The sequence below is a fragment of the Perna viridis genome, chromosome 5, assembly GCF_037379345.1.
Source record: "Perna viridis isolate PV_CMFRI_1.1 ecotype Kerala chromosome 5, ASM3737934v1, whole genome shotgun sequence".
NCBI lineage: Eukaryota > Metazoa > Mollusca > Bivalvia > Mytilida > Mytilidae > Perna > Perna viridis.
Window position 1 is genome coordinate 461,565 of NC_142449.1, and position 26,899 is coordinate 488,463.

A 26,899-nucleotide genomic window follows, 5' to 3' on the forward strand; every position below is an offset into this window, starting at 1 on the left:
TTGAATAAATCGATTCTCACACTACAGATGGATACACCATAACGATCCACATTAAATGCATGATGACGACCCTGTTCCAGAATCCTAATTGTAGGAAGTCGCGGTACAAAACGTCTGCATAGTTACGGCAAGGTCTGGCATAACGTAGGAGCTGTGATGTGAAATCTCAATACGAGGGTGCTGAAGGGGTGCTGCCACGGATGAAAGGGAAGTTGACAATACGGAATGAAAAGGCATCACGTTTTTCGCATAGTTTGATCAATAGTTTTCCCTTACCATCGTTCTCTAAGGGTAGGTCAAGATATGAGGCAAGCATATCACAGTGTCTGTAGTATCCTTTATCTCAATTAAGTTCTTTGGGAGGTAGATGCGATGTATGAAATCCCATAAACTAGAGATTGTTTAACGATAATACGTCATCTATATAGCGGAAACCTAGGTCAAAGAATCTGGCTAAACGATGTTCCTTTCTTTGGATTAGATCAGCTATAAAGTCAACCTCATAAGAGTGATTAGAGGAGCACAATTTGTTCCCATTGGAATGCCGGTCATTTGTCCATCCTGGACTATCGAATTAATTATCAAATTTGTCTACCCCGGACTTGACTTTTTATGAGCAACTCGGCGGTTGTTTCTAGAAAAGCAGAGGACGCTTACCCTACCGGTGCACCTGGTCAATGCTCCCAGTTTTTAGTGGAGTCCGAGTTGCTCATTTACTTTTGTTACTTTATGTTCTTTGTTGTGTATGTGTGGTCTTTATCCCTGGATTACATTCTTTTGATTACCGCTATAACCTTGGTTCCCCTAATTACTCTTATAATCCTTTAAGTTGTTAAGTTGGCAAGGTTACACATCTGTCAAAACATAGTTTTGTTTACAAATTGTAACAATTGTTACAGTTCGGAAATCCGATAGTTAAGGTACGGACGCCGTATTGTACTTGCCAGACTTTCAATTGGAATATTTCCGTTGTCTTTGTATGGAAAACCATATGTATTTGTGAACTTAAATTATAATATTGTATTCTATTTTACTGAAATTCGGACTACCGATGATGAAATTTTGTGGATACCGCATTGTATCATATTTTGGGACCTTTGCAGTATGTTACATTCAATAGGACATGTAGTCCGAATTTTCAGGAAGTAGTAGTACTTGATTCTGTAAGTGTCATTATTTGAGTATTTATTTACAAGTGAAAGATAATTTTTTACAGTTTTTCTGAGCTCATGACATGAATGAGAGAACCATTCTTTCTTTTTCTTTATAGATTTTTTGCTTTATGTTTTTCCTTTAATAAATTTAGCTGACATAAAAGTTGTTTCATGTAGTATTGAGTTAAAATTTTCCACTGCTACATTGCTATTACTAAAATTATCAAGTAAAAAAAGCATTTAGTTTGTGTTTTATTAGTTCACATTGCAAGTTGGCTTTATAATTTTCAATTGCATCATTATTCCATAAGAATTTCCCAGGCAAGGGGGTTAGGTTATCTCTATGAATGTTATGAGTGTTATTATAAAAGCATGTCAGAAGGCACTAATTTAATCAACAATGATCTGACAATTCTGTCAAAGCTACTTTGAAGCTGCCAATTCTTTGTAACAAGTCAGTATTTACTAGTGTAGTCAACAACGCTACTTACATTGTAGGTGGTACATTTACCATTAGGATCTCCTATTGTTCTTCCATTTAATATACAAAGACTTGCTTCTTTACAATGGTTACAAAGTTGTTTACCACTATCTCCTTGGATTACAATATCACCTTGAGAGCTATAGCGTTCAATGTCACTTAGGAGTTTGGAGTATACAACATTAAAATCTTGATTGTTGCTGGTTGAACCTTCATGTGAGAAATAAATGATACCAAGATATAACATCTTTTTTTAGGTTAAAGAAAGATTTCAATAATTTGATCCAGACAATGTTCCAGTTACTAAAGGGTAATTTGGACACACCATTTCTTAGGTTATTTTTTACATATACTGAGATACAGCCAGAGAAATGTCTAGCTTTCTTGTGCTTATTTCTTGTACTACTATTTATGAATGAAAATCCGGAAACATCAATTTGTGGATTGTCACCACAGCACCAAGTTTCAATTAAACTTAAAAAAACATCAACATTACTTAATTTTTTTAAGAAATTTTCATCTGGCTTGCTTTGGGAAAAACCATGTATGTTCCACATGGAAATGTTTAGGTTTTTGAGATGAGGTTTTTTCATTTGATCTAAAAAAAACTACATACAAAAGTATACAATGGGTTTCAGAATGAGTGCAGTTGAATTGAACATGAAGTATTATTATGTAAATTTTTGCTAAAGTGTGTGAAAAGAAAGATAACTCTATCTTTTAACTGAGACGCATCATTTAAACTGGTAAAAATTTTCTAAACATTTTCATTTTTGATTCTCTTGTATAAATAATTCTTTTTAGAAAATGTAAATAGTAATTGTAAATGATAATTGTAATAGTAAATTCCAATATTGCTTATCTATCAAACAAAACTATAGTATTGTTTAATAAACATGCAACAATAGGAGGCATATTCACATGTTGTATAACAAGACATATAAATATCATACATGTTATAAGCATACAATTATAATATATAGCAAATTCTAACTATATTTTTACTCTTTGAAAAAGAAAATTGGTACTGATTCAATACATATATTTTCTTTTCCATTTTACTGAGAAATAAGAATATTTTCATTTCATAATTTAAATTATTTCCCGCAGGTGAAAAGTGTATTTATTGGAAATTAGGAATATTGACTACGTAAAGAAGTCCCTTATATGGTTTGTTATAACTAAATGAACATCCTGCAGTATTGAATATAGAGTTTTAGTTAGACATATTAAGAGCACAACTGACACCATGATTAACATACAGACATCTTGATAAATATACTGACTCAGAGTAACACATACTGACAATGAAAATGTACTAGGATCATCATTACAAAACAAATCATGACTGAGTATAGATTTATTACTTAAATCATTCATAAATGAAGTAAATGTCCTTGCACACAGTACACAATATGCATTCTTTCTCCACATATAGATTGTCATTAATAACATGAAGTGTGTTACTGGATTTTCTCTGCCAATCATACTATGTCAATTCTCCTCTCTCAATCAGGAACTTTAGTAATAATGTTCAGACCATGCATTCCTTTGATTTCTTCTTTCAAAGCCTAAAAAAAGTAGAAATTATTCATGTAAAGTACACTTCTACTTAAAACATTGCAATTAATGGACAAATTCACAAGTTTTCACCTTTCATGGGAATGGTTTGAAATTAAGTATGAATCTTGACAGGTTGTAGCATATGTAAGCTTTCCAGTAAGTTGCACATCTTACTACTTGATTTGTAAAATCTCAGAAACCTTTGGTAGTGATTTCTAATTTGAAATGAAAATCCTGAGGAAGCATTAAAATTTCAATTCAACTGACTTAAAAGTGCTTATTTGTTTTGAAGAAAATGAATCTTTTTTGGAGTTTGAAGAAGCAGAGGTCATTCAAAGATAGTTGAACCTATACATGTATTTGGCAATCCCTGGATTGGAAAAGAATAACAGTCAATACCAGTACTGACCTCGTTAACCATTCTGTGTTGCATCACAGTTCTTTTACCAGAGAATTCTGTTGATTCTATATAAACTTTAAACATTGCCCCACATCCTCCTACAAAATAATCATTGATACTTAAGATAGCAGTAATAAATTGTACAAAACTCTACCAGAAATCACCTCAGTATTTCAAAACAAGAGGTTCCCAGGAGCCTGAATCGCTCACCTGGCTGAATTTTGCCTTTCAAAAGCAATAAATTTAGTTTAAACATATTTATTCAAGTACATAAGCACAAGCAAATACAGTATACACATTTACATACAAACTCATAGTAGGATTCGGAAAGAAGCTAGATAGCTTATACAAAGTTCCGTGTCCTTAAGAGTAAACTTGCAAGAATATTCTTATATATAAGATGCATGTGGAATGATTTTTATAAATGACTAGTAAATAAGAATAGAAAAACAAAAATGGAATTACAAAATTAGTGTACAGATGCAGTACATGGAAGTCAAGCATTTATAAACCTTTTACTTTTGATAATAAACTTCTGAGCTTTCAGAAAAACTTCTACATTTTGTTCAGCATTTAGAATATTTTAGCCATAAAATACATTTACAGTAATAGGTACAATAAGTGCCATAGAAAATATAATTTCACATCGTAATAAAGTATATTTGGGACAAAAGAGAAAAAAATGGGAAGTTGATTCCACATGACCACAGGTGCAATTAGGGGAATTAACAAGGTTACAACTGAACAGATGTTCAGATGCAATAAATTTAACATGAAGTTGCCCAACAATTTTAACTCAAGAAGTCTTTGATAGGACTTATCATAAGGATCATTTCAACAATTAAAAGTTTCTTTTAATCTATCATAAGTTTCAAGATACTGACTAAAAACTATAAAAAAAATGTCATTTTTCCCTTTCAAGGGCAATAACTTTTACAAAGAGTCGTCTTTTGTAGTCTTTAAAATAAGGATCATTTCAGCTATTGAAAGAGTTTGGCTAAACGGTTTCGTAGATAAATGCGAAAAATTACGTCTGACCCCTATGTTCTGTTTTTAGTCATGGCGGCTTGATGAATCAAAAAACCCACATCAAGGAAATTTATTGGATAATAGACTACCATATCAAGATACAGTCATTCATTTATCAATTTAAATTGTAACTTTCAATTACTCCCACTAAACAATGGTACATGTATACATACATGTACATGCATGTCTGTGCAGGTTGATTTGTGCTTTGTATCAATAACAATACAAGTGCACTCCTCATAATGTCAGAACAGAGATGATTTACATAATTATCCTTTTCTTTTTCAGGAGGAGACCACACATGAAGGTGGAAACCATCATTAGACTTTAAGAACAGACTACTATAAGAGACAAGTTCTCAATGACAATCTTATCACTTACTATATTCAATTAAAGTTACTTATTATACACTAACTTACTCATTTGCAATAAAAAGTGGAATTACAGTATTAAACTTACCTTATTAATTCATTATTTATTAGAATACATGTCCTTGAGATACAACTTCATACAGTATCAATGTGATAAAATATTCCAGCGGTGAAGTATGATTTCTCCCCATTCCAGACTCACATCTCCCTATCACTCCTGGAAGGGAGAAGTCACTTCTCCTATTTACTGAATCCTAGATTATGCCCTGATATTCCAAGGTACATTCATACCAAGTTTGGTTCTAATAAGTCAAGTAGTTTCAGAGGAGAAGAGTTTCGACGATGATGACAGACATCCAAGTGATGGCAATAGCTCACATGGACTTTGGCCATGTGAGCTAAAAAGGAGTACCTTTGAATCATAAATCAATTTCTTTATCCACATCATATTTTTTTTTCAATGTTTCACAGTTCTATGTAGTTCTCATCAATATCTGATTATCATGGTGTCTATAGTAAGTCTGGACAATTTACCTGAGATATCCAACACCTGTACATCGTTAGCTGCAGGGAATTTTTCTTTCAGTACAGTAATGAGTTTCTGTTCACCTTCAGTAAGCTCTGCAGCCTCCGATGAACAGTTTCTCTTAGTGAACCTACAGGCAGAACTTCTGGCTAACTAAATTTAAATAATAAAAAATATCATGGAGAATGTTTTAGGAAAACTTTTCGACCTGATGACATAAAGAACTGAGAATCAACAGTCCATAGAAAGGTGATGGTTTCAGTAAATAAATAATACCTGTTGAAATACATTGTATATTGCATAAAGTTATCTTATTTTGTATGACTCATAACTGTTCATACTGTCAATCATGCCTTATATGGGGCCCTTGGATGTGGAAGTAACATCATCATTGTCTTCTTATCTCCTTCATAAGGTATATAAGGAATGGGGACAAGTACTCCAGTACTCAGTTGGAAGAGTAATCAAGGGAACCAAGGTTTTAGCAGTAATCAAAAGAATGTAATCCGGGTAAAATATTTTTAAAGTATAATATTAGTGCTTGGATCGTCATTTTCCTTTTAAAACTCTTGAGATAGTTCTCCTTAATTTGTTTTCCTTGAAAATATCAACTTGACAATTCAAAATTTTATTAGTTATATAAACAGTATAAATCAGTTCGTCTCAAATATGAAATTGAAATCTTGCATCTCTAAACATGTTTTAGAAGTATCAGCAACATCCACTGTTTCCAAAAGGATATTGTCATGTACAGGACTTGTGACAAAACTTAGGAAAAGATTTTTATCTGAAACTGGATCTGATCATATTCTGATCAAAAACAAAACCAAAGTGCTCTTCAGTGAATCTTGTCCATCGATGTGATTGTTGGGCAATGTACATGTTATGTAAAAAATATTTATTTGAAACTTTATTGGCTGCTCATATTTCTTGCTAAAGATAAAAAATAAAACTGTAATCATAAATTTGTATTACCCATATAATTGAGAACTGTTTTTTCTTAAATATTTAAGCTGAATGTTCTTAGAGATATGCACACCTGTTAACCTAAATTGGAACAATTCATGTAAGAGATTTTTCTCCATAGACACTGTCTTATGTGAGAGATTTTTTACATAAAAGTACATTTTTATATAAAAATTCAACTATTTCATATTTTTCACAGTAAATATAGTAATCTTAACCAAAAATATGACATTTGGGGAATCTAAATTTTTTATTGATTTCCTTGGAGTTTCCCTTTTCACAATTTTTTAACCAGTCCAAAAACTAATTCGCAATCACTTTCATCATGTTCATAAAGTCAGCAAATAATGTGGGAATGTATTGGACAAATTACAACAGCTAGTTTTAATTAGATTGAAAAGGATGTTTATAATCAATTTGAATTTTCCTGCCAATTTTACTTGGTTAAAATTACTGCTCTTAACTTCCTGTTAATCAATTATAAACTATTGATGAAAAAATGATGATTTAGACTGACTTTTCTATAAAGCTAACTGTCTCTTACCTTTATCGAATGTTGAGAATAAAATTTTATGCAATTTTTTTATGATTAAACGATTGGTATTCTAATGGCAAACCTTTTAATAAACCATTTTTTATGTAAGTGAATTTACGGCTCCAAATGTAGAAAAAGCCTGCGAAATGTTGCTGTATCAGGTATTTTCGGTTGAATCTGCATATCCCAGTAACATGTTCTTACATGTAGGTTTTTCATCGAAAATATTTTTAAACATAAATCATATACAAGATAATTTTGTCTTTTTAAGTTACTTTTTCCTCTGAGTAAATTATAGCAGTTCTTTCTTTTTTTTCCTTTTCTATTGTTCATGTGTGCCTAATTTCAGAGTTGCCATCCTGTGCCTTGTGCCGATTCCCATCCACATTTCAGCTTGACCGGTTAGTAACCATTATTTCTGTTACCCATGTTATGCCAGTGGTTACCCATGTTATGCTAGTGCTAACCCATGTTATCCTAGTGGTTACCCATGTTATGCTAGTGCTAACCCATGTTATCCTAGTGGTTACCCATGTTATGCTAGTGCTAACCCATGTTATCCTAGTGCTAACCCATGTTATCCTAGTGGTTGCCTATGTTTAGCTTTTGATTATTCATCCTGTATCACATTTTCTCAAATTTCTGTGTTGAAAATAGGGTAAATTTGCTAAGGGTGTTTGTAAAATCCACTGAATTGGATTATGATGAATGATGTATCAATCTAAAGATAAAAGATTTGAGAATAGCAACATATCTTTTTTTATTGGAAATATGAGGAATGTTAATATTTTCTAGTTCAAATTAATGTCTTTTTAGACAAATGACAAAAAAAGAACTTTTTAAAAGGTTCATAAAGGTTGGATTGTCATTGATTGTTTGATTAAAACGAAATTAATATCAAATAAAAGAGAAAACGCAGCTGAATGGTAATGGCTTTAAAATGTGCTTTGAATACATACTTTGAATCAATGAAACCATGTCATTTTTAATTGTGACATCATTAATCTTAGATTTAAGTAGAATTCAGTACAAAAATAAAATGAATGTAACTACAATGTGAAAGAAATGTCAAAATTTCCATTTTCAAAACTGAACTCCAATATAGACCTGTAATTAAAGAGATTTGCAACTAACTGAAATCTCATATCAACTTGCGGCAGGAAACAAGATCTCGGACTTACTTAATTAACAATAACAACTTGATTTAAATGATCATAACTAAAAAAGTATTCCAAAAGTTGAAATAAAACCTTCGTTCCCATCTTACAGTATCTTAGTTTCATGTTCATACCACACTTCTTTCTACCAAACAAAGAAGTACCAGGAATTGAAAACAAGCTACCAGCTCCCTGATTGTTACGAAAATGAAAAAATTCAAAATTAAATTCATTTTTTTCCCATTTACCTATCATATTTTTTTTTTGTTTTTAAAGATAATTAAATCAAATCTTCTGTTTCCTATTTTTATGTCTTCTGAGCATCTTCTACAATTTATTTCAGATCATTTCTCAATAGGGGAAAAAGTAGTTTAATAAATAAGTGGTAAGGTTAAAGAATCTTGTTCTCCACCACATGATAATTTTATCGATAAACTGGCTATTTAGCAAGTTTTTTATCTCTTTAATCATACATCTCTGACTCCAATAGACCATTTCCATATTCCCGCCTTTGACTTTGATTTAAGAGATTTTGCACAAAGGGAAGTAACCTTCCAACCCGACAGACTGGTTTACTGTCCGACTGGAGCAATGGACAGCAATAGACTTCAAATACAAATATTTGACTAATTGTAGCTGTTAATCAGAACAACGGATCATCATTTTACATTAAAACAATTGTTGAAAAATATAAATCAAACAATAAAAAAGTATATGCAGCTTTCATAGACTTAAGAAAGGCCTTCGATACAGTTTGGAGAGAAGACCTATTTTATAAATTATGGAAAAGTAACTTCCCTTCTCAAATACTTAAAATTATTCTTTCAATGTATCAAGAACCTTCTTGTACATTGAAGTTCAAACAAGGTTTAAGTAGGAAATTTGTGTCAAAATGTGGAGTCATGCAAGGAGATGTTCTTTACCTGTTCTTTTTAATTTATATATAAAGGATTTAATTTCAAATCTTAGTGAAGGCGAGGTTGATCCTATCATTATCGGAAATATCTCAATTAACTCACTACTATACGCAGATGACATTATATTATTATCTAATTCTCAAACTGGTCTTCAAAACTCATTGAATATTTTGCACAATTTTTGTGAATCATGGAAGCTAGAGGTCAACCAACAAAAATCTAAAATTTTGATATTCAATTCAAATGGAAAAACTCATCTTAATAGTTATAAACTTATTGATAACACTTTAGAAACTGTAAAAACATATTGCTATCTCGGTTTAACAATTGAATATACAGGCAATTTTAACATCTGTTCTCAGATATTAATGGAGAAAGGTTGCAAGACATGGTTTAAGATTAAAAACTCTATAGGATTGAACAATCCATGCTCTATGCTAGAAAAACTATTTAATATGCTTATGAACCAATTGTAATTTCAAAAATTGTGAACCATTTGAATATCTCCACTTAAAATTTATAAAAGAAATCCTTGGTGTTCACAGCAAGGCAACCAATTCTGCATGCTTAGCAGAACTAAAAAGACAACCTCTCAAAGTCAAAATTATGGTTCAAGTTATTATGGGAACACATTATTAACTCCAATAACACCCTTGAAAATGAAATACATGTATATAAAAATATTCCACAAAATAATAAATGGTAAACAACAGTTCACAATTGGATAAAAGAACTTGGTTTAAATTACATTTTACACATCTACTTTAACATAATATAAAACATATAAAGCAAAGAATCATTGATCAAAGTATTCAAAATCAACTCTGTACATTGAGAGATAATTAGAAACTTCTGTTCTTTTAATAAAATCTATAAGGTTAACAAAAAACCATCTTATGTTCATACAGGTAAATACAAATCAGACAGATCTATAATTTGCAAATACCGAATTAGTACCCACTCTCTTTCAATTGAGAGAGGACGATACAAAAACATTTTAGCTAATGAACCCATTTGCAAATCATGTCAATTAAATAAAATTGAAGATGAAACCCATTTCTTCATACACTGTCCTGTCTACATTAATTATAGAAATAATTTAATAACTAAAATTAAAAAAATATATAAAGCACTTCATCTCACTAACAGAAAACAACATAAGTTTGATTTTTAACTCTAACTCACTCCCAATACTCAAGGCAACAATTGATTATATCAACAACTGCCAAGCTTTCATTCAAAGTATAACGTTATAATTTTCTGGTTGGTCACCGTAGACCACAACATTATACCGGTCCTACTAAACAGAGTGGTAGAGAGCACAAAAGTCTGGTAAAGACTGGTATCGTAATTTTGAATTATTTGAGTAAATAAATGTTTCTTAGTACCTATATAGTGTTTATTTTTCTATGTGACCATTGAAAATAATATATCAACTACTATTCTGGATATTTATTCATAGATCGGCATCTGGACATCTTGCATTTCAAAAACTTATATATAGTTAAAATTACTTAGATTTTTTTTTACATTACTGTCTATGGACAACCTTTATTTGCCTGCAAGACAGGAGAGTAAAAGACCTGACATACATTTTTTTTCAAATAGAAATGACATAAAATAATTTTAGATAATTTTTTAGGTAAATAACAGAAAAAAAAATGAATTATCAATGATTGGTTGATTGAGTATTCATTAAGTTCAACTTTCCCCTTAAATTTCTCTTTGTGGATTTTAAATTTTATAAATTATTTTTTGATTGAATATTCCAGAATAAATTTTCTATATGAAACCAAAATTATCCGACATCAAAGGAAATGAAAGGAGGGGTATGGTTGATCACCGAAACTTTGGCTAAAGAAATTTGGGGGCCCACCCCCACACGTTTCATAGCCTTGATGTTGCGTGGGGCTCTTCCATTATTTACATAATTACTGCATGTAATGGTTGTCTAATATGAACATTGCCTGGATACAGCCTTTCTGTGCTGATCGAGCTTAAAACACCACTAATAAATATATCTATTTGAACATTCTTTATGTTTTTTTTCATCTCCATTCCGAATCCATTTTATACTTACTTTTTCCTTACAATGAATCTGTCATGACATCTGGGAGTTATAAATGAGTGATAAAATACAATATTAAAGACTGAAAAAGTTTAAAAAAACATATGAAAATGACAAAATAACATGATTAAACTACAACTCGCATAAAAACAATATTATACACTGAAATTGTCACGAATTGTGTACCTCCAGATTTTACGGCCGTCATGTTGGAGAAACGAAAATGTTGAAGTCGTGACCGTATGTAAATAAATGTCTACAGAAATGCACCAAAAATATTTATTTTAGTAAAAATAAATGAATATCACTATATAGATACAAAGAAACTTTTATTCAATAAAATAATTCAATATTTCGGTACCAGTCTTTACCAGACTTTTGTGCTCTTTACAACTCTTTGTTTAGTAGTACCCCATTATACATGTAATTGATAGCAATGTTTTGTTTATACAAATGTATGTGCATTATGTTATTATTGCGTCATAACCATTTAATGAAAATGTGTTTGAACAATAAATAATTTGAATTTTAATCATCGTTTTTAACCTTTGGAATTTTCTACCAATAAAAAGATCTTTAAAATAGTATAACTTTTATTGCGTAATAATTTTGCAATACTTGATTAATAGTTAGAAGTTTACATAATTTCATTGATTTTCCCTAGGGTAATATCTATACTAACTATAGGTCTAGGTACTGAGTAAATTTTACATTTTTAAAATCATTTTCAACTGATGCAAAAAGTCGGCATACAATGACATCTTCCCATACATGTACACCAAAGTGTTTTTGAAATACTGAATAATAATATAATGATATTTTGTTTCTTATTACCGTATGAAGACGAAAAACGTTTCGTAACATTTTGCATGTCACCTTCAAATGTGTGCAGAGCAGCCTCTGATACCGCCTTTTTAACACATTCGTCTTGCTTGGCTCTGCTTTTATTTTTGTCATAAAAGGACCAGTTCACCACTGAAAAAATATGGCTGCGCCCAGTAAAAAGTTTTTAAGTGTTTTACTTCGTCAACAAGCATTGCGACCAAATCATTTTGTTGTAAGTGATTAATTCTACAGAGACGGTTTACAAACGATAATTCAGGGTTTTTATATACAACCCAAGCATCATATGTACATTTTAGTAGCATACTAATAAGCTATTGCACATCGACCCAATTTTTGACCCCTTCGTCTGCTGTGAAAATTCATTACTTGGTAGACATATCAATATCTAAATAAAAAGTAAGGGTTGTAGGGACAGAGTAAATTTGTACTAGCCAATGTGTCAATTTTTTATCTTTCTGTCATTGCACAATTTTGAGAGCACAATGGTTACTTTTTCCAGAACTAGAACTTAGAAGTATGACAAGAATGTTTTTTTTTGTACTGGAGTAGACGAAAACTCTGGTGGCAAATATTGGTAGAAGGTGATACATTGTAACAAGGAGTTAAATATTGTAACTACATCTTGACAAGTAGCCTTACAGAATATGAATAAAATTACAATTACAAATTACATTTTACAATCAAAATATTGAATTGTGATTCAATTATCAATAATTGTGATTGTAATATTAAATCTGTAGTGTTGAATCAGCTAAAATTAAACCCGTAATTGGTTTAAGAGCTTTGTTGCATCCCTGACACTAGATAAATACTACTTACTACTTATACTTGATCAAGTCTAGTGTGGCAGGATAACCTCCTTGCCTTGTAGTAGGTACTGAGATATAAAGGCTAGAAACCACTAATTCCACTTCCCATAGGCTTATATGCTATTTTCACAATATTCAATGGCTTCTCTGGACTTTACCTTAACTTTAACCTGCAGAGGACTATATATCAGCATGATTCTACATATGTCAGCTCACAATCCTCAGAATGGCATGTGGGGTTAGCAGACTTGCAGTGCAGTACTGGTCACTGGAAGTGAAGGGTTATAAATAGCATGGGAAATCCCAGTGTTTTCACAAGATAGGGGTATATATAGAAATCATAATGGAGATTAGGCTTCACATCACAAGAAGCAAAATGCACCTATAAATTGTACAGAAATGTTTTTCCTTTCAGAAACTGTTTAATTTTTTAAAATAAGATGAGAACTTTTTTCACAGCACTATGAGGAACAGGGGTAATTTCTGCGTAAGACTATTTTTGCGTACGTTCCAAATGCTCATTGGTTGAATTGGTGGTCTGTAACCTAAACAGCCAGTTAATTGACTTGGCTGAAGGATTAATTCATTAGCCTAATTAGTTTCTCCCTGGCTTGTCACCAAGGTTTTGATCCTTGGTAGCGGAGTACAATTTTGTCAGATCATGTTTTCCCGTAACATTTGGCACCCAACTAAAAAACCCACAGGGTTTGGTTTGCTAATTAGCTAGTATTAGTCTTTGTGGTACGTAGACTCTTAAGGTGGGGAATTGTGGAAGGACTGCCTACCTACTTTGTTGTAGGTACTGAGATATAAATAGCCAGTTTATTGACTTGTCTAAAGGATTAATTCTTTAGCCAAATCGGTTTGGCACTGGGTTATCGCCAAGCGGTTTAAGGTTCAATCCTCTGTGGCGGAGTATAATTTTGTGTTTTAAATATAAATATAAAAACATTTATTTAAGCAGTGTAGGTGTTGTTGATCATATAGAAATACAAACATTACAAAAAGAATTATCAAAAATATTTCAGTCTACTTCAAATTATATCACAAACTTAGATAACTGACATTCATATAAAATCTGATAAATATTTTGCAAAAAATACCACAAAATTTTAAATGAAATTGAAATATTTCAATCTAACCCAAATCACATTCTCAAAAAACTCAAAATATACACTAAAGGGAATATGGGTTGGCGGGTTGGGAAAAAATAAGAACATGACACAGTTCTCAGTAAAATTGAAGAACCTTAGTGAGCGTGCTCACATACCCCACATGTCCTCATGATGGATACTCAAGTAAATTTGTAAGAGAAAGGACATGTAGAAGGACCCCGATAAAAAAGGAATGAGGGTTTTTTTTAGGCTTTAGACCTTTTTCTTCTAACTAAATTCTGTTACTCAGAATGGTAGTTTCAAACTCCAGACTGTGATTTCCTTGAGTTTTACTTCATTCAAAGTAAATATCGTAGCGGAACAAAACATACACTTGACTTGTAACTTATCATGGTGAATTTATGTACTGAAAATCATGTCATAATCTACAAGCATTTAGAAAAGAAAGTCCAAAAAGGGCTATTTCTGTGAATTTAACTAAGTTCAAGGCCCGTAATTTGGGTAAAAATCATTGGAGTGGAACCAACTACGAACTTGTCCTGTAATTATCATGTTGAATTTCTGTACTAAAAATCATGTCAATATCTGCAAGCTTTAAGATAAAAAGTCCGGAAAAACTGTTATTTCTGTGAATTTTCCTAAGTTTAAGGCCCGTAATTGCAGTAAAAATTATCAGAGCGGAACAATACGTAAACTTGACCTGTAACTTATCATGGTGAATTTATATACCAATAATCATGTCAATATCTGCAAGCATTCAGAAAAAAAGTCTGGAAAACTTTTTTTTCCGTGAATTTTGCTAAGTTTAAGGCCCATAATTTCGGTAAAAATCATCGGAGCGGAACGAAAGTTGAACTTGACCTGTAACTTATCATGTTGAATTTTTGTACTAAAAATCATGTCAATATCTGCAAGCATTTAGAAATAAAGTCAGAAAAACTTTTTTCTGTTAATTTTAAAATTATCAGTAAACTTGACCACTAACTTATGGTGAATTTATATACCAAAATCATGTCAATATCTGCAAGTGTTTAGAAAAAAAGTACGGAAAACTGATGATGGACTGATGGATGGACTGACAGACGGGTGGAAAACATTATACCCTTCGCAACTTAGTTGCGTGGGGTATAATAGATATAATGAAAATTCAAGACAGCTTTAAAACATGACTACTACTTGTTGGTTCAAACCTGAGAATGAGTTACTCAGGTAAATAGCTGGATCTGCAAAATGTATCACCAAACCTCTTTCAAAACTTTTAACTTCTATACTCACAACTGTCAAAGAGGGTCTACAGTCCTACCACAACACTTGTTACTCCCGTAGTGGTATTAATTCAATGTGAATCCTGAAAAATTCAAAAGATCTTTTGGAGGCAATCAGTTCAAGACTATTATCTGAATATAATAGCATTAAAACCTATGATTTTTCAACACTGTATACTTCTATTCCCCATACTCAGTTAAAATCCTGACTTAAAAACATTATACATCGTTGTTTTTCCAAAAAAGATGGTACACCTAGATACAAATGTATAGTTCTTGGTAGAGATTCCTCATACTTTGTAAGAAATAATTCCAAATCATCTTCCAAATATACAGAGGAAGATGTTTACAAAATGCTGAAATTTTTAATCGACAACATATTTCCAGTGTGGTGGACGTGTTTTTCAACAAATGGTCGGCATTCCAATGGGAACAAATTGTGCTCCTTTACTAGCTGACCTATTCCTTCACTCTTATGAGGCTGACTTTATAGCTGATCTGATCAGAAAGAAAGAATATTGTTTGGCTAGATCCTTCAATCTCAGTTTCCGCTATATAGATGACGTGTTATCTTTAAACAATCCTAATTTTGATAAATCGCATCTACCCAAAAGAACTTGAGATAAAAGATACTACAGACACTGTGAAGTCAGCCTCATATCTTGATATCTTGACCTACACTTAGAAATGGATGGTAAATGAAAACTATTGACCAAACTTTAAGACAAACGTGATGACTTTTCATTCAGAATTGTCAACTTTCCTTTCATCTGTGGCAACATCCCTTCGTATCACAACTCATACGTTATGCCAGAGCTTGCCGAAACTAAGCAGACTTTTTGTATCGCGCTAGAACTCTAACAAATAGGCTTCTGGAAGAGAGTTATGTTGCAACAAGATTGAAGTCATCACTACAGAAGTTATGGTCGTCATCATGAACTCGTGGATCGTTATGGTGTATCCATCAGCACCATGAAAACTGATTTATTCAACGGGTCATAGTTTTCCTTTCCTCGTTTGTCTACCCCGGACTTGACTTTTTATGAGCAACTCGGCGGATGTTTCTAGAAAAGCTGAGGACGCTTACCCTACCGGTGCACCTGGTCCATGCTCCCAGTTTTTAGTGGAGTCCGAGTTGCTCATTTACTTTTGTTACTTTGTATGTATGATTTTAGTTATTTTATGTTCTTTGTTGTGTATGTCTGTTTTCCATGTCTGGTCTTTGTCCCTGGATTACATTCTTTTGATTACCGCTACAACCTTGGTTCCCTTGATTACTCTTCCAAACGGTTAGGTCTAGCCAAATTCTTTTAATTGCTGAAATGATCCTTAATATAAGGCCTACACAAGTCTTCAGGGATAAAAGTTGCCAGACGACTCCTTGTAAGAGTTATTGCCCTTGAAAGGGGAAAAATGACATTTTTTTACAGTATTCAGCCAGTATTTTTAAAACTATGATAGATAGAAAGAACTTTTAATTAGTGAAATGATCGTTATGATAAGTTCTACCAAAGTCTTTTTGAGTCAAAATTGTTGGACAACTTCTTGTAAAATTTATTGCCGTTGAAAGGCAAAATTCAACCAGATGAGTGATTCAGGCTTCTGAGAGCCTCTTGTCTATAGCCCTGAACAATTGACTCAATAACATTCTTCCATTTCTAAATTATTTGGCGGTTTTTGATGTTCCTGACTACCATTACAGGTCTTGCACAGATGGAACCAAAAACTAAATATATAATAGTAAAAGTTGTTTTTACACTTCAAATTGCCTGGTTGTAAATCATGACCATGGCTGCTCTAGGTAAGGAATGGTAAATAATTCTAGACTGCTTTGTAGCTCTTCCCAAAGCAATTTATGCCACAAGAGCTGTATTGTAGTAGCAACAGTGAGTTGAAAATTCATTTAAAAAACATGAAATTATTATATTCAATCCAATATATTAAAGGTGTTCTTACAAACTATAAATAAGATGGTGGTATGAACAGAACATATTTTATTTTCTAAATTAAAGGGCCCATAGTGGGCTACATGAGTATAAATTTACAGAGGAAAAAAACATTGGCAATATAGTAAGGATATATATGTATATACACAAATATTACTAAACACCTTGGTGATAACACTATATAATTTTTTCAATAGTCTTGGTGATAACACTATATAATTTTTTCAATAGTCTTTTCTATTCCAGAATAATTTTTCTACATCTACTGTCTGTTGTGCCAAAGAACATGCCAAACTATTTCCTGCCATGTCAACTCCAATGCTGCCAGATGGTTCATTTAATGGGAAGACAGCATTAATTACAGGTGGTGGGACAGGACTTGGGAAAGGAATGGCTACTATGTTGTCAAAACTTGGTGCACAAGTTGTTATAACCAGCAGGTTTAGAACTTATTTTACAAATGTACAAATAAGATAAGATAAGTCATAGTACCTAAGAGGACATAGACAAAATATAGTATTAACTGACAAATGCTGGTGATTGTCTTCCTTTCTTGTACATTTGTACAGACATTAATCATGTTTCAACAAATGCATTGTTAGATAGTTCATTAACATCTCACTGTCAATATATAAATATAAGATATACATAGATTGTATTGATGTAAGAAAATCTAATATAAAGAGAATGGATATGGTGAATATGTCAAAAAGACAACAATACTACTGGGATGAAAATTGTCAGCTTGATGCCACCCATTGATCTTCAGTAAATGAGGAGGAAACCCTCATTCCACTGGATAGGCTGCAGCTGTCCCCTCCAAAAAAACATGAAACACTGGTACAACAAAATAGTTGCTCCTATAGACAAAAACATAAAATAAACTGAACTTGAAAATGAAACAAAACATACAAAGGCCTGAAATTCCTGACAGGTGGAAAAAATGTGCCCGGGTTTAAGTACTTTGGCATGATCACAAAATTTTACACAATTAAACATACTTAAAAATCACTTCAAAAAGGTTTGAGTTCTTTGTTAAAACAGAAATTGATTATACATTACTCCAATGAACCAATAAACCACTACTGGTACTATAGCAGTTAACTGACTTCACACCAGTTTAAACCTACCTGTACAAAAAGTTATGTTCTCATCGTAAATGCCTTCCTATTTTTAAGAAAGTTAAGGACAGCAGGCAATTATTAATTACACACTTTCTGTTAGCTCATCCATGCCAAATGACATTTCAATGATACAACTTGATTTTAACAGAAAATTGGATGTTTTAGAAAAAGCTGCATCAGATATAACTTCACAGACAGGAAACAAGGTAACAATCATATGGTATCTATAATATTCCAATCATTTTTTAATTATTACTGAAAGCAATGGAAGTGCCCTTATTGTCATTTTATTACAGCAACTACTATAAAGGTGTACCATGGTTTATGTGACATCTGTATCCTTTTTAATTTTCCTTTGTCTTTGAATAATAAAACATTTATGTACTTAATGGTTTGATTTATTCACAACTTTTTTTCTAAGATTCTTCATTTTTTTTTAGGTGCCCATCTCTTAACAGATGTTTTATATTATACCACTGTCTGTTCACAAGTCCTAAGATATATATAAAGATCCCTTGATAGATTTCAGTCAGTTTTGGTGAAGTGCTTGTTTTTTGTTTTGTTTCTCAGTGATTTTCCAACCCTTATTTTAGGTCTCAATTTTATCCTATTCCTAAAGAGAAATATGCTCGAAATTCCCTAAATTTCTACTGTAAATTTTCCAATTATGACTTGTAACATCATCTCAAGATTTGTACATGATTAGTAAGATGAATCAAATTAGTCAGATGTTGATCTTCATTCAGTACAATAAAAACTGTTGTGGTCTTCATCCAGGATTTTACTTAGAAATTACTTTTAAAATGCCATATGAAAAATCCTTGTCCTTATTTGTATAGATGATTTACCAAAGTCACAATTTTCATGATCTTTTCCCTAGTTGTATGGGCAGAACAGTAGAAAAAATAGTGTTATTTAATTTTTTATGTTACTTGAAACAAAGAAAAGGGTCATGGACTTATCTTGTGCATTACTGCATGTGTTTTCACATCTGGTATATGTAAATTAAGAACAGTTAAAAACTTTGTAGGTATTACCTATTGCTGCAGATGTAAGAGATCCAGTCACTATTCAATCAGCTGTTGATGAGTGTGTTTCAGAATTCGGTCTTCCATCTGTAGTCATCAACAATGCAGCAGGGAATTTCATCTCGCCATCAGAAAAACTGTCACCAAATGCTTGGAAGACTGTAGTAGACATTGTGCTGAATGGTACAGCTTACGTCACTCTAGATATTGGTAAAAGGTTAATAGAAGCTGGACAAGGAGCATCGTTTCTGGCTATAACAACAATCTATGCAACAAGTGGATCTGGGTTTGTGACACCAAGTGCTGCTGCTAAGGCTGGTGTTGAGTGCCTCACTAAGTACTTACTGATTTTTGTTACTCATTTATTTATTTATAAAGTAAGACAAGTTCATCAAATGAAGATTAAAGACCATTTAAATTCAGTAACTCCTGGTACATATGTTGATTTTTCCTACAGACCTCTGATTTTGGCTGTAGGTGCAAAAGTTGATATTCCCTACAGACCTCAGATTTGGTCAGTAGGTGCAAAAGTCGATTTTTCCTACAGACCTCTGATTAGGTCAGTAGGTACAAATGTCGATATTTCCTACAAACCTCTGATTAGGTCAGTAGGTGCAAAAGTCAATTTTTCCTACAGACCTCTGATTAGGTCAGTAGGTGCAAAAGTCGATTTTTCCTACAAACCTCTGATTTGGTCAGTAGGTACAAATGTCGATATTTCCTACAGACCTCTGATTAGGTCTGTAGGTGCAAATGTCGATATGTCCCACAGACCTCTGATTAGGTCAGTAGGTACAAATGTCGATATTTCCTACAGACCTCTGATTAGGTCAGTAGGTACAAATGTCGATATGTCTTACAGACCTCTGATTAGGTCAGTAGGTGCAAATGTCAATATTTCCTACAGACCTCTTTTTTTGGTCAGTTGGTACAAAGGGCGATATTTCCTGAAGACCTATGATTAAGCCGGTGGGTACAAACAAGCAGTAAATTCCTTGATGTGTGCTTTCAACAAGTAAAGATTTCACTTTGCATTACATACCTGATGAATACAGTTCAAATAATGTATAAATAGTTTATTTGGATAGTACAACAGTCTGAAATTTTCGCTTCATTTTGTCAGCTTTAAACATTATATCTTATAAACTTAATATGTTGTTATCACCTTGAGTTACTAGTAGATGAATCAATGAATCTACTGGTATGAATCAGTGTACTGGTAATAATCAATCTACTGGTATGAATCAGTGTACTGGTATGAATTAGTGTTCTAATATGAATCAGTGTACTGGTATGAATCATTGTACTGGTAATAATCAATCTACTGGTATGAATCAGTGTACTGGTAAGAATCAATCTACTGGTATGAATCGATGTACTGGTATGAATCAATCTACTGGTATGAATTGGTCTACTGTATGAATCAGTGTACTGGTATGAATCAAAAAGAGGAGTTATATTACAGTAAAAACTGCAACAGATGCTGTACTGCAAAAAATGACAACCCCACAAAATCACCATTATTACATCTAGGTCAAAGTCATGTACACTTTTGTTCATGCTCCCTTAAGCTACAAATCTGTGTCTCCCTGAAACCTTATTAATCATAGCACTTTGAGGAACTTATTAGTATATGATAGTAAGTAACAAATTAAGACAAAGATAAAGAGACTTATCTCAAAACCTGTGACAGTCATATTGTAATTATATCATTAATAATAGTAGCATTTACTGTGAGAGTGTAATGCTGTTTCTTGTAGATCACTAGCATCAGAGTGGGGTAGATATGGATTGAGATTTAACTGCATAGCTCCTGGACCTATTGAAACTAAGGTTAGATTAGAATATACACATATTTTTTTACATAGTCTCTGCTATAATATCAAATTTTTAATCCAAGTATTAATAAAGTTATAACTGTTTGAGGATGTCATGCTTGGATTGAAGGGTTGTAATTTAAGTTGCTCTTACATCCAACCGGATGACAGCAAATTTTCAAATAAAATTCTTTGGTCTCCACTCTAATGCAATTGTGGAATATACATTTGTATTATCCTCCAAAAAAGGGAAATAAAAACCTTAAAAAATAACATCTGTGTTTGTTTTAAAAAAACTGTGGTTGTCAATCATGAAATTTAGATGAAAAGCAACATTACAAAGAATTTTGGAATCAGCATAAATAATTTTTGAATTTTACTTCTATTGAATTTTGCACACAAATTAGTGTAAATGAAACTTTATATGTAATGGATCTTTCTTTTTAGGGAGCATTTGGTAGATTGGATCCAACAGGACAGTTTAAGGAGAAGTTGTATGATATACTCCCTGTAGGCAGGCTTGGAGAAGTACCAGAGATAGCAAATTTAGCTGCATACATGGTTAGCGACTATGCCAACTGGATGACAGGGGAGGTAATTGTATAATCATATATTGTTTGTTTGTTTGTTTGTTGGGGTTTAACGTCCGAGCAGCAATATTTCAGCTATATTCAGATGATGAACATGAAATTGATGATAACATGAACATGAAATGATGATGAAATGAAAAAGGGAAGGGACAAAAGGACAATGGGGTCACCAAATTTTGATTGCTACTGGAAATAGGAAGAGGTGGGTAGGGTCGGGCAATTTAGCCTCCTGTGGCGGAGCCCTATGGTTCCTGTTCCGGGAGAATACCACAGTAGGGTTTTTTAACGTGTAAGGAACTTGGCATCTTTCCCAACACAGTGCACACTATGGTTTGTGGTCAGGTTTTCCGTATTATAGCCTGACAACCCCAGCATGCAACACGCCAGGGGTACCCCATTCCACCACCTGGGGCACACATCCCAGTTGCTCTGTGGGCAGAGTGCCCTAGTCCCCGGCTATGGTTCTGAGCACTATTTAGTCGCCTTTTATGACAAACTTAGCGATGCTGCAGGCCTATTCTTTTAACACCCGGACCTGCACGGGGCTATTGTAAGACAACCAAATGTTTTAGGCATATTTTCATATTTTATTAAAAAAAAAACAAAGCCTAGGTAGAGCCTTGTTCAGAGAATATTGAAATGGCCAATTTTAAGGAACATTGAACTCTTATCTTGGATGTCTGAGATTTCTCTGTCTTGCACAGTGTTTTGAAAGTAGATTTATTTCATCATAGACCTACAGCCAATTTTACGTTGAATGTATATAAAAATACTGGAATTGAGTGTAGACCTGCATGTTTTAAAATAGACAATGACTATACCACAAATTTCAAACACAGCTTGCACTCTCAGGAGAGTAAGATTCATAATTTCTATAAATACTGCTGGTATTTTAAAGTTTTTTTAAGGCAGTGGCTGTTCGTCCATGCATTTGTATTTGTGGACAGGGAGCTTCTACGGGCTAATCCTCCACACATCTGGTTTGAGCCAATAACACGTGGAATCATGACGGAAAGGTTCATTTACTTTAGTAATGTGGAAATTGTGAGAAATTCTTTTCATACAAATATTTACAAAATGATACAAATTCAATTTAAATCGTAACTGATGTAACAAATAACGATTAAAAATTCATTCAGATATACACATTTAACAAACTTAAAAGACTGTTTCAAATGAAGTTTGCACATAGAGAAAGATTGTTTTGGCACATGATTCAGTACATCACAATTTAAATCACAATGCTGCCATTCCAGACGGCAGATGTGAAATATATCCATTTGCACTGGTCCTTCTTTGAAGAAACTAAAATTTTAAGAACATTCCATGCATTTTTTTTTAACATGTAGGATATTTATATTTTCAACCAAGACTTAATTAATTTTTTTTAAACATTTGGTAAAGATGCAGCGACTTTGGCACCAGTCATAATAACTTCTGTTTTGTCCTTTGTCTGACCAACATTAAACCGTTCATTTTCAAGCACAGGGGCTTGCTCCCTCTATCAAATATGCAATCAAACTAGTATATATTATGAACAGAAAACTGTTCAGTTTATTAAATGTGAACACATTTCGCGATGACATTAATAGTTGTACATTTGCAGATAAGTTGCACATTTGCAGAACAACATTTCGGAATGAATCAGGCGTTTCTGTCACAATTCCGTATGTTTTTAATGCAACCTGGATGTGTGGACAATTAGCTTGAAGAGGCTCCCCATCCACGAATGCATGGATGAGGAGCCACTGCCTTTTTTTTTAAACACAATAGGGAATGAAATACATATATTAACCAGTGTAGAGAATATTTGAGTACTAGTAAACACTTCCAAGTAACATTATGAGGAGGGGATTCTTACAGTGCATTTTTACACAATATTTTCCAAATATTGATAGATTGATATACCCCAGTCAGTCTAGTAAAAAAACATCAAACTAATTGCAAAAAGAAAGCACTATCTTTTTATGTACGAGTTCAAGAATTATCTAAAGGAAAATATCCAACTAATGAGATTATATAGATAAAATTACAACAAAAAGAAATTTTTAGTTGGTTTTGAATAAAATAAGGGAGATAATTATGTAAAAAAAAAACACTGCTATTAATTTGAACAAAACCAGAAGAAACTGATAGATGTAGTTTTTCCTGTGGTAATATTGTGCTATTGAGCTACATTCATACTCAATTTATCTTCATTGACTGGGTTAATAGCACCTTTTGATTTGTACTTTATACTGAGCTTGAACCATTTAGTTTATATCAATTTGTCAAACAAGGTTTGTTACTCATTGGTTTTCCACTTAAACAGACTTTGATCTTCACTAAAATGTAAGTGTTGGAGTAAATGGATAAGAAATTGTACATGTAAGAATGTAATTGCCTTTCCTAACCTATTTATATAATTTTCATCTTGAATCATCTATGCAGAAGTCTTTAAGTTAGTCATCTTGTTGAAGATTATATTAAAGTTTTGACCCACACTAAAAATATCTGCCAATGTACATGTAATAACATTTTGTTATATGTGTGTACTTGTAGGTTATAAAATTTGATGGAGGAGAATATGTTAGCAGAGCAGGAGAGTTCAATGACCTTAAGGTTGTAACTAAAGAACAATGGTCAATGTTAGAGGCTATGATTAGGAAAGCAAAATCAGAATAAATGACAGCATCAATGGAAAATAATTGTGAAGGATTACAGGTGTATGAATAATTAAAGCTGTATTTCTTTCCATCAAAGTTACAGAAGAAATCATGTTTGATAATTGATTTTTAAACAACAATAACAATAGATGATTGTAATGAACAATTATAAAATTAATTTTCTTGTGGCTGTTTTTATCTGTCTAAACAGTAGATGATACAATGGAGATGGTTTCTGATTGTTCTATGTGAAGTGGTAAGGTAATATGTGATACCCTCTGAAAACTTACATGTATGTCCATCAATTTCTATATGTTAACTGGAGAACAGATCAAACTTTGTACAGTTGTTAAATACCATATAATACAGGTCGAGTTTAATTTTCAGCAAAATGCCAAATGTTGTTTTTGAGTTAGACCATTTTTCAACATTTTGCCATCCCCCTTTTAACACCATTATATGACCACAAAATATTATATATATACAATGGTATCACCCTGTTGTTGTTGGTGTCCATTAACTTTAGTTTATTTACAATAACTTGAGTAAAACTTATCCTGTCTATATTTCAACATGTTTTTTCTATGGATACAAGGGATCCTATAGTACAAATTTGAGCCACCCATCAAAAATAGGCTTTTTGGGTTTTTGATCATTTAGGGTAAAAATACCTTATGTCACTGGTTTATGTCTGGATCTTCCCTACTTTTACTGAACTCTACACGAAAGATAGTCCAAATGTAATTCCTTTTATATCATTCGACACCTCTTTTGTAACCAGTAAATATGTTTCTGGTAAGTGTTCAGCTCAATAATATTTCTTTTATTTCTACAAAATAAAACTAAGATCTAGTCTTCAAGTCAACTAAAGATTTGAGGGACTCCTTTTTGGCCATGAAAGATGTTTAGTAATAAAATTGCTTTTAGGGAATTTAGTTCTTGCAATTCTGTGTCAAAAACATTAAATGTGTTAAGCAAACATTTTTATCAGTCAAAATCTTCATCCTACCATTAATATTTTATGAATAACAACAGGAAGAAGTGAAGCAGAGGGATTTTAACCAAATAAAATTGGAGGGAAAATTGAAATTGATAAAAAGTATCTAGTTTGGGAAAAATCTTGTGTTCAAGGAAATTGTTTACTGAGCTGAAATTGGTTTTTATTCGAGAATAATTACAGTGTAGGATAAATGCAGTTAAAATAGTTTGCATTAACTTTTGGACAGGTTTAAAAATTGGGGAAAAAGTTGAAATGGAAATCTGTAAATGTGTGTGATGTTGGACTCTGTTAACTATTTTTTACAGTTTATACTTCAGAAATAAGTAGTAGCAATTAACATTCAGTTTCTTCATTTTGAAAAAAAAAACAGTTATAAATAATAACGAAAGCACAAATGTACATTTGTATGATTACAATTTTATTTTACACCATTAAATCTTTGAAAATTTGTTCATGCTTCCATTTTCACTAGAATTGAAAAACTCCAGTGTTAACAGCATTTTTGTGTTTTTTTTGTTTTTTTGTTTTGGTTAGATCCCTTACAAAAGTTTCTGTCTGCATTTTCAATCAAATCTCAGATATCACTAATGGTTTTGGAGTTCTAAGGGGTCAAAGGGGCCACACCTAAATAAAACTACTTATTTGTTTTTGGTCCAATTTAAAAAAAAATTATTGGATGCCTCTTGTAAATTCGTACCTGTATTTTTTTAACCTGACTTTGGATATCTTTAACTATTACAGTTTTCACATGATAAGGGGTCACAATTCAAAAAATGGACTTTTAGTTTTAGGTCAAATTTCAACAATTTTTTGGGGGGATTCCTTAAAAATCTGCCAACATTATTCAATCAGATTTCAGACATCTCTTATGGTGTTTTAGTTATGAGGCATCAAAGGGTCCACAGCCCAAAAAACGACATTCTTATTTTTGGTCCAATTTCGAAAATTTGTATTGAATTTCAAATTTTGTGCTTTATTGTGTCCAAACCAGTTGTCAAAACCATAATGAAATACCTATGCTCAGATGTGTCAAGAACTAGTATTGTGTCCACACTTGCCCCAAGTGAACATAGTAATGGACATGTTGCTGTTGAATCATGCTGCACTGCACAAAGCTCTTTATTTACTGTGATATAGTTTTGTCATAATTTTGTTTAGACATATACATGAATACATTGTCTTCTTATTTTCACCAATCCATGAATACATATTTATTCCACATGTTTTCAGTTATTTACTATGCTTAGTTTTATTTAAAGAGTAATCAAGGGAACCAAGATTCAAGCAGAAATCAAAATTGTATAATCCAAGGATAAAAACCAGACCGGTAAAACTGACACACACAATAAAGAACTTGAAATACCAAATCACATGTACAAAGAAACAAAAGCAAATGAGCAACTTGGACTTAACCAAAAATTTTGAGCATGGACCAGGTGCACTTGTAGGTTAAGCATCCACTGCTTTTAATAGAAACATCTGTGGAATCCAGGGTAGACAAAAGAAAAAAGGAAAACTATGACATGTAAACAAATAGGCTGTCATGG

General features: G+C 32.4%; 2 protein-coding genes across 2 annotated transcripts; one reads left to right on the forward strand and one right to left on the reverse strand.

Annotated features, from left to right (window-relative positions):
* Positions 1–2,980: 2,980 nt before the first annotated feature.
* LOC148615505 (bolA-like protein 3) lies at positions 2,981–12,145 on the reverse strand. The gene is made up of 4 exons (XM_088581761.1): positions 12,002–12,145; positions 5,533–5,677; positions 3,608–3,696; positions 2,981–3,206 (listed from the first exon to the last, which is right to left on the reverse strand). Exons 1-4 carry the CDS (start codon positions 12,122–12,124, stop codon positions 3,144–3,146), a joined length of 420 nt encoding a protein of 139 aa, XP_088437887.1. The 5' UTR covers positions 12,125–12,145; the 3' UTR covers positions 2,981–3,143.
* Positions 12,121–26,573, forward strand: LOC148615506 (2,4-dienoyl-CoA reductase [(3E)-enoyl-CoA-producing], mitochondrial-like). The gene is made up of 7 exons (XM_088581760.1): positions 12,121–12,224; positions 17,395–17,588; positions 18,421–18,478; positions 19,303–19,637; positions 21,061–21,133; positions 21,565–21,711; positions 24,249–26,573. Exons 1-7 carry the CDS (start codon positions 12,153–12,155, stop codon positions 24,369–24,371), a joined length of 1,002 nt encoding a protein of 333 aa, XP_088437886.1. The 5' UTR covers positions 12,121–12,152; the 3' UTR covers positions 24,372–26,573.
* Positions 26,574–26,899: the final 326 nt, after the last annotated feature.